This window comes from Sphaeramia orbicularis, chromosome 20 (genome assembly GCF_902148855.1).
Source record: "Sphaeramia orbicularis chromosome 20, fSphaOr1.1, whole genome shotgun sequence".
In the NCBI taxonomy this organism is placed as follows: domain Eukaryota; kingdom Metazoa; phylum Chordata; class Actinopteri; order Kurtiformes; family Apogonidae; genus Sphaeramia; species Sphaeramia orbicularis.
In genome coordinates, this window is record NC_043976.1 from 25,530,202 (window position 1) to 25,545,881 (window position 15,680).

General features: G+C 34.6%; 1 protein-coding gene across 2 annotated transcripts; it reads left to right on the forward strand.

The window, feature by feature from the left end:
- Positions 1-645: 645 nt before the first annotated feature.
- On the forward strand, positions 646-14,398 carry acot9.1 (acyl-CoA thioesterase 9, tandem duplicate 1). 2 transcript variants are annotated; one of them, XM_030122944.1, is made up of 16 exons: positions 646-797; positions 2,254-2,348; positions 4,420-4,446; positions 5,809-5,854; positions 6,995-7,165; positions 7,254-7,291; positions 8,948-9,031; positions 9,170-9,273; positions 9,613-9,686; positions 10,919-10,986; positions 11,076-11,187; positions 11,577-11,667; positions 12,820-12,905; positions 12,999-13,086; positions 13,809-13,959; positions 14,160-14,398. In XM_030122944.1, the coding sequence occupies exons 1-16, from the start codon at positions 784-786 to the stop codon at positions 14,213-14,215; spliced, it is 1,305 nt and encodes a 434-aa protein (XP_029978804.1). In that variant the 5' UTR covers positions 646-783; the 3' UTR covers positions 14,216-14,398. The 2 variants fall into 2 exon arrangements, with proteins under 2 accessions (XP_029978804.1, XP_029978805.1); XM_030122945.1 differs by lacking the exon at positions 4,420-4,446.
- The last annotated feature ends 1,282 nt before the right edge of the window (positions 14,399-15,680 follow it).

Sequence of the window (15,680 nt, forward strand, 5' to 3'; positions counted from 1 at the left end):
AAGTGAAGATTATTAAACCAGACACAATACAAAAAAACATGAAGATTATGTTAACCTCCTAAAACCCATCTTTGAGTTTTTTTTGTTCCTGTTTGTGGACAAGACATTCACAGCTTTATAAAAATAAATAAATACTGCAAAGGACATTCAGTATAAACATTTTTTAAAAACTGTATTTGAAAAACTGCTACATCATCTTGTTTTCACTCAAAACAATTTTTTCATGCAAAAAAAGGAGAAACTTGAACAGTCCTGAGTCTCAGGGGGTTAACTTTGAATATGCAAATCATAGCATAATTCCGTTTTTGTGCGTGCTGGTCTTCACAACAGAAACTAAAATAGACACTTTTTTTTTGTCTTTTACACCACTTTTTCTTACTATGTCTTTAATGTTATGTTCATTTTGTTACATTATTATTATTTTTGTTTTTATCTTGGTTTGCCTTCTCTGCAATACATTGTACATATTAAAAGGCAATATAACATATGCAAATAAAATACTTGTGCATGCAGTTAATATACATAATAAAACACATATGTTGGTCTTTTGGTTGGATATTAGTTGCTGAAGAACTTGACAGTTTATACTCAGGGTTCAACGACACCCACACGTCATCATAAAGGGGGCGGAGCGTAATGTCAACACGGAAGTGGATCTGAGGTCCTGTCTGACACGACTTTGCCCCAAAGAAGACATCTGTGGCCTCCCCTTTCTCTCTCTTCTGTACTTTAGCAGCTTTATTTGGACCCTGAACCTGTAACTTTGTCACACCACAACTTGCCATGTTCTCACCGAGGTCAGTGTTACAAAGCTATACTGCTCCTGTTTTTTCGGGGTCGATGAACTCGCTAATGTCAGCAGCTAACAGCGAGCTAGCTAATTCAATTTAGAAATACTGAATAGTTTTGATTATGAAGTGTTTATCTTGATGGTTCGTTAGGGGAGCTTTAAATTGTTTCATTCTATATAAAATAATAAACCAGGTCTTACTGAAAACAGCTAACTTGGTCCTAACCTCGGTTTGTGCTTAAGTCTGCGCCGTTTAGAAGATGAGTGGAAAAATAGACTAGATGACACTTAAAGCATAAATAAGAAGAAATAACAACCAAAAATTCTCCATTTGAATCATTATTTAGTCTGTTAACCAGCTGGCTTGAAAATAACCAATTTCGTGCATTTTTTAACAGGATTATATGTTACTTTATGCTAGTGAGATGGCGTGATTTCCTGCAGTAGCCACCCTCAATGGAAAAGTGATACTGACCCATAGTCACATAAAAAAAATAATAATTGAACCAAACGGGATTATTTTTATCCGGCTGATAAGAAAAGACTTAAAAGACTCAGGAAATGCCTTCAGAGTCAGGGAAGGTGCTATGAATCATTCTCCAGGACGTTTGGAAAATAGTCTGGTGATTATTTTGCCGGTTATTCACAGGGTTGAATCTGTGACTTGGCTGTACAGTAACACATGAGAATACACACTGGGCGTGGATTCATTGTTTACCTAAAGGGTGTGTCATTTAACTGTAAAAACAGCAAAAAAAAAAAAAAAAAAAAAACCTCAATAGTTTTTCAGTGTTTCAGTGTTCACTCTGTAAAAATGTTTTCTTATAAACTCTTACTCAAGGTTCTAGTAATGTGGGTCGAAACATTATGAGACAGTAAAATATTTTGGTAGAAACATTGTAAATATCTTTTATTGTTTCAGTGATGCTTATTCATGGATTTTTTCTTTACTATACTTAATAACTTCCATTTTCCCTTCCAGTTTTACTGACAATATTAACAGTAAAGAGAGAACTTAAAGAGTAAACAAATGGTGCAAAGAAATTATTGAAAGGCTGTCTTCTTTTAAGGTTAGTTACTTACTAAATGGGATGGACACCAGTGAGATGCAGCCAAATGAAACTGTAAATGAAATGAAAGAGTGTGTGTGTGTGTGTGTGTGTGTGTGTGTGTGTGTGTGTGTGTGTGTGTGTGTGTGTCCCTTTTTTTTATTCTTGGCCATATTGTCCAGCCTTGAATGCAATAAAAAGTTTACAAAGTGGGAAAAATGGCCAAGAGGTCTGTATGTACAGTTTTATACTGGCTGGAAAGAGGCAGTGTGTCTTTTCCTTTTGTGCACTGGGACATATCAGATGCCTCATGATAGTTATAATTAGATGGTGTTGTTATGGAGCATGTATGAGCATGTAATTGGACTCTTTTGGCTTGTGATTTTGTTTGTTGTGTCGTTTTGTGAACTGCAGGCTCTTGCTCTTGCGGTCGGCTGCGTCCTTGACATCCCGGACGTTCTGCGTAGGGGGTGTGTCAAAGGAGGGTCGGGCACCAGATATGATAGAAGGTAAGATGACAACCATTTCTTCATTTGGACACATTCTGTTTGATTCAGATGTCCATCTCTTCATTTTATTCCACTCCAGTGTTCTGCAGGGGTTGTTACATTTTCACTTTTTTATTTAAAAATATGCATATTTTCATCTCTACTTTGTACACTTGATAAAGCTAATAGATAATTAACTGAATCATTGACAACAGTTCAAATCCTGCAAAGACATTTTTATAATTTCCCAGAATTTAAGTTTAAATCCAATTACTAGATCATATATGAGAAGCAGTAACCATGAAATGTTCAGAATTTAGACTTGAAAAATTACTGTAATAGATTAAAGATGAGAGTATCTTAAGTTCTTTCTTTATTTATAGAGAAAATAGTAAACAGCAGAATAGAACAGGTCCCAAGTAAAAATATATATACTACAACATTAAAACACAGAATTATACTCAGCATGTATAGATTTGTCATTTTGATATGTTTAAGTCTCAATGCTGCAACATGTAAAGTGTCTTCAGTTTAATTCAGCAGTTTAGTAAAAATAGCATTCTGTTTTAATGTGGCAGTGCCTCTGTGTACAAAGCAAGATCTGTAAAGAAGGAAAACATAAGTGCCTGTGTAAAGCCCTGTCCTCTGCCTGTGTAAAGCCCTGTCCTCTGAACCCACCCTACACTTTCTGGATAAATTAGGGTTATTTCTCAGATATTTTGCAACTGAAGAGGCGCAAATCCCTGCAGCAGGTTCAAAATCTGCTGATAAATTTGGAGCTACCAGACATGAGACCAGACATTAGGTGGTCATACAAATGCAATGTAATATTTTAATCATCAGTGAGTGCTTTTAGAGATTTTGAAGAAAATGTAATGATGATAATAAATAATAATAACAAAAAAAGTGACCAAGTGCTTTACAATAAAAGCTTATGAATATATAAGAAACAAAACTAATGAGAAAACCAAACTAAAATAATTGAATGATTTCACACAAAAAAAGAAAACACAATGCAATTGAACTGAAAATCTGAAAGGAAAGTGGTACATTCTTGTAAAACAATTTGTAGAGCTGCAAAAACCAATGAAAACTAAAAAAAAAAAAAAAAAAAAAATCAATAGGACAGGCTATGCTCAACGAAGATTTAAAATGCAGGTTGTTTTCCTCTTGAAATATATTAATTATGAATGTGTGTGTCCAGCATTATTTGGCAAGTAGTTTTTTGTGGGGTTTTTTTCACTTAAGTTTTTATTGAAATTTTTTTACACATATTTGACAAAACAATAACAAACAAAAAACGAACAAACAAACATTGCTTGGGTACATTATACCTGTTTCAACACATTTTTATCCAGTTTTTCCATCATTCTTCACTCTGTAAACGGTCCATTTATTCCACTTTTTGTCCATTTTTGCTTCCTGTAGTCACAGTCTATGAGTCACCCTTTCCATTGTATATATTCCATCAGTGATTGCAATCCACTGGTCCTTTGTTGGTGGTTCTGTCCTTCCCCAGTTCCTTGTAATAGCTTTTTTGCAAGCCACTAAAAGTAGGCATGTAGTTTTTTTTAATCATGTTTTGTCTTCAGTTGTTATCAATTACTTTAAAAAACTGAAAAAAATTAAGATTCAACTTTTTTTTGGTCATATCACTTGCATCTAATAACTAGTAACTATATTAATAACAGATTTAGCTTCATGAATATGGTGAAATGTCCAATTTGTCTCACAGATCTTTTTCATTATGATACCTTTAATACAAAAACATCTGTATGTAATGTAATGCTGTAATATTTTGTTTTGCTGTCATATATTGTTTTTTTTAGGTTACCTATTGTCATCAGGCCAGGGACTACAGCAGGATACTAGCCATGTTGGCTAAAGCTGCCCTTTTTACTGTTATTGATACAGTTAATTAATTGGGATTGTCCACTATATAATAAACTAATAAACTAAACTGAATCTAGACAATAATCTGTAAATTGAGTGACCGTCCTAAATCTGACCCTTTGATGGCTTCCTCCAGGGTTAAACTCCAGGCTTTGACATCTCACTCTACACCTTTTGAACCCTGTTTGTTTCTCCACAGGAAATCCACTTTTACACGTGTCCAATGGTGTGTGTTGGTAAACCAAAGCAAATCCTAACTACTTAAACCTCACAATTCCTTGTAATTCTGTCGTAATTTGCACTATTTTCGATCACATTTCCTGCACATCTTCCCACTGACTAAACAACCTCTTGTACCTGAAAGTTTCATGTTCGGCAGCTTTTGTGCTGTATGTTCGACGTGGCTGGAGCGCATCCCTCTTTTTATTCATTCATTTATCGGTGGCGTCTGTACACCCTTTCCCTTCTTTCCTTTATGACACTGAGCTTCAGTATTGGCTGCCTCCTAAATGAGAAGCTTCTTTTCTCAGGGCTGTTTTATATTGTCTTGGAGGAGGAGCTGGATTGAACAAAGATGTTTATTACACATTCACAACAGAGATATTAATTATTAACTAAAACAGAAAACTTATAGCCAGTATGTTTATATGTACAGCAATGTTGCTCTCTTATTCTGAAAAAGACAATATTGCGAATTTGATATGAGTTATGTATGTATTATAATACTTTCAGATAATTTGATTAAGACATCTGTATATTTTTACAATTTTAGAATATGTAACAGTGTATATTCATTTGTATTTTTACTGCAGTTTTTGACACATCGTCCTCTGTTTACAGTCAGCTTGGATAGAGGTTTATTCCACAAAAGCACAGTTTCCTAAACTTGGGGTCATAGCCCAAAATGGATCACAGAGCTGTATTTTTTTAGGTTGACAGTTGTCAGTGGAAAATATATATAGTATATAATATAATAAGTGTCTTAATTTTCCCTAATTAAAACAAAAGAAGAGTTTATAAATGATAACCTGAACAAAGTCTTGTGAAATTGAGAGGAGACAATGTAAATGGCGCAACAAAACAGAAATGATGAAATGAGACAGAAATAGATGAAAGATGGAAAATGTTGGAAAAGACACAACAAGAAGGAAAACCGTAAAAAACACAACAAGATCATGATATCTTTTTATAAGTTTGGATGATGAGGAGACGTTGAATTTCTGTTATGGTCTGAAACTGATAAAGCCTGGAATCTACTGCACCAATGAAAAGTTTGAATGTGAAACACAGAAATATACACACAAATATAAACCTGGCCATTTCTAGTAAAATATGGAAGGAATGAAAAAGTCTGCCATCAATAGAAACATTCAATTTCAACAAGTCTCTGTAGGAATATTGTTTCATTCAGAATAAGAGCTTAAACCATGTTGTGCATGTAAACATATTCAGTGACTCCAGCTCAAAGGTGTAACAGTGTGTGATTGTTGTACATCTCACAGAGACAGTATAAAACGTGCAGTCCTGAATTGCTGAAAAATGTGCAAATACCTAAACAGGATCTGACTGTTCCATCTGTATTTTTCAGTTCGGAACAGACTGAGAGAAATCGTTGGAGCCTCAACGAACTGGAGGTATTGAACCGTGATCGTGTCCGGAACTCACTGTTACTGTTTCTGATACAAACATGAAGTATTTTTGCTACTGTAGTCATTTAGATACTAATCTCTAAACTTTAATCCCAGCAGCCCTGGGTAGTTTTAGCTTTTATTATTTATTTATTTATATATTTATTTTTTGTTAGATTTTCTGTGTTATTTATGCAACATACACATCCATTTGTATGACCTGTAAAAAAAAATCAGCCCCATCACTTATTTAATTGTTTATAATTTTTAATGATTTCATTTCATTCACAATAGCTGCTGGTTATTTTTTTTATTTTTATTTTTTTTATTAATTTAATGACATTATTATAGGAACTTCAATTGTTGGGAGGATTATCTGGAATTTAATCACTTTTTTTTTGTGTATTTAAGTCATTGTATCTGGTTTAAGGATGCATAATCAGTCCCAGAAATTACTGAATGTGCCTTTGAAATATATTCAGTCATGATGTTAGTATTATGCTAGTATTTTCTTTACTCTTTCACTTTCTTTTGTTCTGGCAAAAATCTTAATGCACACTATGAAAAAACAGCAGTGAAAAAGAGACCAGAACCTTATTATTTATTATATATTTCTAATTATTACTTAATTATTTACTTATATTCCTTTTTTTATCATTATTATTACTATTACTGTAAACATTATTACTATTGCTATAATTGATAGCAGTGTTACAACTACTATTACTATTAGTACTTGTATTACTTATATTATTATTTCTATTATTTATTACTTCTAATATTTCTATTGTTTCTATCACCTGTTTTTACTACTTTTTTTGTAGTTGTTACTATTATTTTCTTTTCTTAACTGTGCATATGTTGTTGTTGTACTACTACTGGAATCTTAATTTCCCAAAAGTCTCTGGCTAAGGGATCAATAACATTCTCTCTAATTAAATGTAATCTAATCTAAAACATCTGAACACAAGATAAATATTCAACTGTCCTCATCTCTTTATCAAAACAAATCTATGATAAATAAAAATGAAAAGAACAGAGAAAAGCACCGGTAATAAAATAAACAGGTGTTTGTATGTTTGAAGGTTCCAGGTGTATCTGTGTGTTTAGGTTGTTGTAGCTGATGCTGGTTAATGTCGTCCACAGTGACCATCAGCAGGCCATGGCAGAGCGAGTGTCTCTGTCGTCCATGTTGGCCAAGTCACAAAACGACCTTCCAGCCAAAACCATGAAGGACAGTTACCTGGAGGTCCACCTGCCTTTGGGCTCGGAACCACAGCTCAGGGAGAAATACCTGACCTTTCACAACACCGTCAGGTACACACACAGCGGAAAATACACACCACATCGACTATGGAAGACTATTTATATTAGGATATTAAAGATGTGACCTGTCTGTGTTCAGGTTTGGGAGAATCCTGGAGGACTTGGACAGTTTAGCAGGTATCACATTTTGTGTTTTATGGGAAATAAAGGTTTTTTATTACTCCTCGGCTGAGGGGTATTGTAATCATTTTGTCCTCTGTCTGTCTGTCTGTCTGTCTGTCCATTCATTCAATGACTTAATCGCATTATCTGAAGAAAGCATTGATATAGCTGCACTAAATTTATACTGTGGATGCATCTTGGCATGGAGCAGAAGCCTATTGAAAATAGGTGACCTTGACCTATTTTTTCAAGGTCAAATGGCCTTGTGCAGTTATAATATCTGAGTACTTTCACATATAAATATGTTTTGTTTAAGTTTTACATAAAGACAGTCTAAATTATAGGGCAGTAACTTTCAACAGAATTTTACACTATATTTGGCTGAGGGGTGTAATCTGAGATGTTATTAAACCTATTATTAAAAAAGAAACAGTTGGTTTTTAGTTCCATTCAAAGCAAAAATGCCAAAGCTTTTGGAGGCTGCAGCCTCTTTTCACTGACTGCACTTTTACTGACTACATGCAAGAAATATTCAGTTTTTTGCCTCTATTCTGGAAGAGAAAATCCCCTATAACCTGTTTAAGTCACTAATAATAAAAATTCCACTCATAGCCTCTGTTCACATGCAGCTGTTCCTATCCCATTAAAAATAATGCTTTTTAAAACTTTTCCACTGGTCACAGATGTTCCACTACATGAATTCAGACTCTTTTTTTTCAAACACTTTCTTGAACATGTTGCATTTTTTATATTTGCTCATAATCACAAACTTGCTGATATGTCGAAGTCGGTCAAGGGTGTTAAACTCATTTTAGATCAGGGACCACATACAGCTCAATTTAATAATAACCTTTAAATGATAATTTTTCTCTTTTATGTAAAATTACATGACATTAATGACATGACATCATGAAATTACATGAAAATGTTTACATTTACAAAGTATCATGTTGTTGTTTTTTTTTAATTAATAATGTAAACAACCTGAAATTTTAACTTTATAACTATTATGAAATTTTTTGTACGTTTGTAGATCCACTGTGATCTGTAAATTGTAATGCACATCTGTAAATGAGAAGCTAAGGTCTAAATTTGCACTTTTACTTTTATACATCAAAACAAAGACAAAAATTGTTAGTTGTTATTTACAGGTTATTATGCTGTTATTTACTGCTCTGGCCCACTTCAGATCAAGTTGGGCTGTATGTGGCCCCTGAACTAAAATGAGATGGACACCCCTGTCTTAAAGAACAGAGGGTCCATTCAGAAAAAGGCCTAATTCCAAATAACCCAATAGAATATTTGATTTATGTGAAAACTGTCAAACTCAGAACAATAGTGAGCCTGTAAACATTCTCATTTTTCCTACCACTTACTTACTGAGACCCCTCAGTTTGTTTTCATGTAAAATAATTATTTTAAAGTTTCACAGAACAACACACAATCCTACAGTTCTACAAATAGAGATTTAGTTTAGTTGCAGTAAAGCTTTTGGATTTTGTGTGGACTTAAAACATTACTATCAGTTGTTTTCAGTGAAATCAAACATGGTCTGGGTGACGATATAAAATGACCCTTATGTGAAAATCTGTCTACTATATTGTGTTTTGGTTTGTTGGTTCAATGTAAAAGATAATAACTAATGAATATGGCTCTTATCTCTCTCCACAGTACTCATTTCTTACTCTCACACCTATAACCCAGAGCTGAAGAGGTCTCCTCTGTCCATTGTCACTGCCCTGGTGGACAAAATTGGTAAGAGCACTGGTTTTTCATCAGTCAAACTGGATTTCAACTTTTGTTATGGTTTCCAGATTCTACAGAAAAACTAACTGTGCCTGTGGATTCATCAGATCATTTGTCAGCCTGTACTTTCACTCTTGTGTTTGTCAGACATGCGGCACCACGTCATCTATCCAGACTGTGACATCAAATTTACTGGTCATGTGACATGGGTGGGAAACACGTCAATCGAAGCCAAGATGCACATGTCGCAGGTAGAAATATACATACTGTATGTTAAATCCCAACTGTAGATAAATAACATTGGTCTTTGTAGTAAATTCTGGGTTTCTCATTCTCTTATCCACCACTGCAATACTGTAAATTTTTTGTACATACTTTGTACATACTAGAACTACTGTATTTAATATACACATTTATTTATTATTATACTTTTTTATTTTGTATGCTGCATGAGTTTTTTTTTTCTGTTACAAAAATACATTTGATTATGCATTCTATTATGTATATGACAAACATTTTCTTATCTTATCTTATCTTATCTTATCTTACCTTACCTTACCTTACCTATTTTTACTGATTTCTTCCTCCAGTTCCGTGAAGGAGCTTATGCACCAGTTTTAGATGCTACTTTCGTCATGGTGGCCCGAGACCCAGAAAACAAGAGGTAACTGACTGAACTGAAGGACAGTTGGATATAATAAATAAATATGAGCTTTGAAAGGAGGTGAATGAAGCAGTATCATATTGGCATAATCTAGTGCTTTATCACTAACACAAACAATTAAATGTTCAGCTGTTTCAGAGTCAACTTTTATTGATGTACATTTAAGTGACATTTTGTGACTTTATTCTTATTCTCGTTCGAAGAGACATGACTAGAATCATTATTATCATTGTTTTATTTATAGATGTATTATATTTTATGTCTCTAGGCAGGAAACTGGTTAAAATATAGATATTTTTGAACTAGACATAATATACAGCGCTGTGCAAAAGTCCTAAGCAGTCTTTAGCATTGTTGTTTTTGCAGGTCACATTAAATACTGACTTTACCACCAGAAGTTGTTTAGTTCTGATTTGTTTTTTGTTTTTTTAAATACTGTGCACATATTTTCAGAGTATTTCTGGTTAGAATTAAAACACACCCACATTACAGCCCTGCAAAAACAACAAGGCTAAAGGCAGCCTAAAACTTTTGCACAGTACTGTATATACACTTAAAAGTATTCCAGATGCACCAAGAAACCTTCAGTTTGATTTTAATAAACATTTACTTGTTAAATTCCAATCAATAAAGAAGTCTAGAGCACCAATTGCAAAACATGTGATTTTACATTAAATGTATAAATGCTAGTGACAGATTAGAGGACATAAATTATATGACCAAAAGTATAAGGACAGTTGAATAAACTCCCTAATATGTTAAATCTGGTTATAGCTGGATCCTGTCAGAGTTGTTATACTTTAGACATTTTCATCCGTTTTTAGTTTTATTTAGTCTTTCAATTTATATTTGCAAGTGCGTAAGTAGTTTGTTTTCTTTTAATGTTGCAAAAAGGACTAGTTTTAGTACTTTATTATTTTTCATGTAATTTGAGTAAAGTAGGGATGCACCGATATTACATTCTTCTTCAAAAATCTTAGCTGATACTCATACCGATGGTCTTTCTCTGACTAAAGTTACAAACGGTGGATGAACAGGTTTGTGTACACACACCTGGACATATGTTATAGTGAAGCGTATATTCTAAAACATGAAAGGTTTGCTCAAAGCTGCTCAGTCTGATGATATAATTAACACAAAAGCCACCTCTTTTGCATGTAGCTGTTATTTCTTCTTGTTGTGAATCACCTGAATGGGATCTTTAACACTGCAGTAAATTCACTTTATTTCAGGGCAGCTTTTGTAAATCCACTAAATCCTCAAGGTGCAGAGGAGGAGAAACTCCTCCAGGAAGGAGAAGGTACAGCATCATATTATCTCCTGGTTTTGATATTGTTTGGTGTTTATTGTAGTTTTATAGTACGTATAATTCATCTCATGTCTGTTCAGCTAATAAATCTCGCCGCATGGGGATGAGCAGAGCGTCGCTGCTGAAGGTGGCTCCAACTGCTGAGGAGAGGAAGATCGTACACAGTCTGTTCCTCAACACCCTGGACACACAGTAGGACTCAGTATTTAATATTAAAGAATAGATCCTACTTAGCACATAAATTATATACTGATTAGATCAAGTCTGGACTGAAGTTAAAGTAAAACATTATCTTATTTCTGGTACATTACTATCAACATAACATAAATATACACCCTATTTCCACTGTTTATATGGGGATTCACATTAGACCAGCAATGACCGTTACTAAAGAGTCATAACTAGTATATTTTGTAATAGTGTGTGCATGTTTGGACTATTTATATCTGTGTGTTTTGGACTATTGGTTGGTTTAAAAAACTGAAGATGTCTTACATGTAGTTGAAGCTTCACAAAGTGAATCATTTGTTGTGCAGAGTTGTATTGTTATAAATTAAATGTGTTTGTATGTTCTCCTGCAGGACAGTCAGTTTCCGTAGCAGAATTCTGCCTCCAAACTCAGTCTGGATGCAAGACGCCAAACTGAAAGGTCTGGAGATCTGTCACCCACAGGTGAGAACAAACACTGCACAAACAAGTGGGCACTGGTTTTGTTTAGTTTTTCAGCTGTTATAAACCCTTGAGTGTGTGTTTTGCTCATTGCCATCTTGGCTTATTGGAGTCAGGAGTGACCATATTTGGACAAAAGGGTGGTGCAGTTAAATATCAACCTAATTAGTATATGTAATCACAACTAGACCATTCTGTTAGAAAAGAAATCAAGTTTTATTCAATAAACTGAAGCTGCAAAGTTCTGAGCTGTCAATTCTACCCGCCTAATAAAAGCTCACACAACACCTACACCTACAACTTAATTAATAGAGCATTCATTCACAAAACAACCACAAGCAGAGTGACTCCAGAAAAAAACCTATTGGCTTTGAGAGGGAAGTTTAATGTACGTCAATGGGCTCCATCACACTTTAATGGCACTTCTCCACTGACGGTATCAGCTCAGCTCAACTTGCACAGGGCATTTCCACTGTAGGTTTAGTACTACCTCAGTGCAGGTAGTCATCAATATGTTATAGAAGATGATAAAACATCAAACTGTGAGTTATAATTTCTGAAATAAGACTTTTTTGTCAGGTGAGAATTTAGAGTTTGCTCCAATGCTAGGTTGCTGTCTCACTACATGTAATGATGACACACATATGTATCGACACAGCAATGATTTTTGCATGACTTTACCTCAGTTTAGTAACACTTGGTCTCATTTGGAACCTCAGTGAAGGTGAAAGTAGAAATAGTATCTGATGATACCTGGTGCTTCTTGCACATATACTGGAAACCGTCCAAGTTCAAGGAAGTCAAGCTGACATCGTCAGTGGAAAAGTGTCTTAAAATACTTCTACATCAGCTTCACTTTAAGGTCAAGGTATTTGCCTGATGGTGGAGAGAGAAGATGAGTCTAAAAGGGTTCACAGCTATTAAGAAAAGTGAGTCTCAGAGGAGGAATGGGGTTGATTTTAGCAGTTTGACAGTGGACTTTCACTGCCATTTTCTTGAGAATACTGCCCCAGTCTGGTGATTGTACAAGTTAACCTCTGAACTGAACAACAAATATGACCACTCAGACTAACAGTTAAACTGGTTTCTAACTGTTTTTTTAGTTTGTCCTCAAGAGAAAAGTGCATGGCTTCAGTCCAATGTGTCTATTTTCAGGAGAGAAACATCTTCAACAGGATATTTGGAGGCTTTCTGATGAGGAAAGCCTATGAGCTGGGCTGGGCCAACGCCTGCTCCTTTGGGTGAGTGGAATTAATCAGTGATTGTCAATATGGAATCAGATTATTTGTGCATAGTTTTTAAAGCTTATCTTATCTCATGCTGGTGTACTGCAGAGGATGCCGTCCCACTCTGCTGGCTGTTGATGACATCCTCTTCCAGAAACCTGTCGAGATCGGCTCTCTGCTGCTGCTTTCATCACAGGTCAGACATCTGCGCCTTCCTGACTTATTTTAATTCACTTTGACTCATTAATATTTTGAAAAATGCTTTACAGTTTGCAATAAGGCTCTGACTCAAAATAGAGCATGATTTAGCAGAAGTAGTTTCTTTATTAAATTAATGTGCTGTATGTGCAATAATGATAACAATAAAGTATTTCTTTTAAAAAATGAAAACAATTTTGAATAAAGTACCAGTAGGAGCTAATGACTAAAGAAACATTCATGATAAGAAATATAACAGAAAAAACAGCTATATTGAATTTTGTTGAGAAAAAATGATGCAAGAGATTTTTCAAGTCAGTTAAAAAGCAAAAAAATAAGTAGTATAGTAGTTGCCTTTTATCAAATAACAGTATTTTGTGCATGTAAACATAGACAATGAATTAAATTGTTCTTCATATTATGTTATTTTTCTTGTGTAGGTGCAAGAATTTCTAGGTAGTAAATAGGTGAATTTTTAGAAAATATGATGATTTTGTAACATCAGGGGTCTCACATTGTCCTGGACCACAGTCATACTGCTCTGCATGTTTAATTGTATTTTTTTTCACTGTATTCCTGCATAACCAGCTTTTTTGGATCTTATTAAAGCATATTCAAGGCTTTAATCCTGTGCAGATTATTGCAGCGTGAAACTATTTTCTGTTGAAACATTCAAGGTTCTGATGTTTATACTTGTTTCTAACTTTGGTGTGATGTCAGGTTTGTTACACAGAAGGGAAGAACATCCAGGTCAGAGTTCACAGTGAGGTGTTCGACCCGCTAACCCGACAGCACAACACCACCAACGTTTTCCATTTCACCTTTGTGTCTGACCGAGACGTCCCCAACATCATCCCCGAGACATACGGAGGTGAACACACACAGCTGGACACAAATACTGTATCATGAAGGAGGCTATTGTATGAGTCTGACTATGAGAACAGCTGAAAAAAGAAAATGGTAGACAAATGCAGACAGACTGACACTGGCTTCCCTGTTTTATCTTTATTTTTAAGAAATTGTAAAAAAAAAACAAAAAAAAAAAACCACCTCATGTTTGTGTGTTTGCAGAGTCGATGTTGTACTTGGACGGGAAGAGACACTTTAACCAGACTGTGGAGCACTGAGAGAAACATCCATCCAGGTCCATGAGCGCACGGATGAAATGTTTCTCCAAATGAATGCAGTTAAAACCCAAACACTTCAGTTTTTACCCCTCAGCCGAGGGGTATTGTAATCGTTTTGTCATCTGTTCGTCCGTCTGTTCATTCAACGACATAATCGCATTATCTAAAGAATACATTGAGATATCTGCACTAAATTTATACTGTGGAGGCATCTTGGCATGGAGCAGAAGTCTATTGAAAATAGGTGACCTTGACCTACTTTTTCAAGGTCAAATGGCCTTGTGCAGTTATAAGTACTTTCAAATATAAATATGTTTGTAATACATTTTACAGAAAGACAGTCTAATCTAAGTTACAGGGCAGTAACTTTCAACAAAATCTTACACTATATTTGGCTGAGGGGTATTGAAAGTGCACAGCATGTTATGTTCTTATAAAGCTTTAAAACTTTACACAACCTCCAGTACTGTGTAAAAGTCTCAGGCCACATTCAGTTTTGTTGTTTTTGCAGGGTTGTAATGACTTGATCCTTATTCTGTAGGAGCTCTGATGGATTTTGCTGGTGTTATTTCACTAAAAATATACATTTGCATACTGTTGAACCTGTAGTCTTACAATACGTTGAAAATACCTCAAAGAAATAAATTTCTTGGTGCAGAATTTCACTGTTGTAAATAATAGATGGCTTCCTCTTAAGGAAATCATCACATGAGAAAACTAGAAACCACTGTCTCTTCAGGCTGATATGTTGTCTTTTTTTTTTCTCGAGAGTTTTAGAGAAATCTGAGAGCTTTTCTCCCAGTTAAAACATTGATGTTAGTCCTCCGAAGTCTTAGAACATTAGGGAAATCCCTGATAATATTTCTCAATCTCTGTGACAATACAACATGAAATACACAAAGAAATGCATCTGTTCAATATTAAAAACACAAAAAAAGGAGGACTGACTGACTTCTAAAATAATCACAAATGATTCAATACAGCTGCTGTAATTTTCATATTTTTGCTCTGAGATATTTGTTTTAATGCTGTTTACATATTTCTATTAAATCTAAAATGTATTTTGATATCGAGGCTGAGAAATGCATGTATCGACATTATAAATACAATTGTACGGTTATTCTAATCTTGTACAGTGACCCTAATGATGGCCTGAGACATTTGCACAGTGCTGCACATGGAACTATGATACTTTATTATTTTGCTGGTTTACATTTGATGTTTAAGCTCCACTGCACCACATTTTATTTAATCACTGTTTCACAAACAACCAGTCTGCGTTTACAGCTTCATAAACATTCAGTTTGGTGAAGGAGACACTCTTTTTAAACCAAACAGCTTCAGCATCTAATAACAACCATCACTTTTTCACCTCTACTGTAAAATCAAACCAGAGATGTAACTTGAAGTAGATAAAGCAAAGCTGTTTTGACGAGAGCTTTATTTATTGGAGTCATTTTTCGAG

What these genes read in the sequence shown, in the direction of transcription:
- acot9.1 (XM_030122944.1), top strand. An exon ending in TGCCCTGGTGGACAAAATTG is followed by an intron (nt 9,032 to 9,169) that starts GTAAGAGCACTG and finishes TGTGTTTGTCAG; the next exon opens with ACATGCGGCACCACGTCATC. An exon ending in CCAAGATGCACATGTCGCAG is followed by an intron (nt 9,274 to 9,612) that starts GTAGAAATATAC and finishes TTCTTCCTCCAG; the next exon opens with TTCCGTGAAGGAGCTTATGC.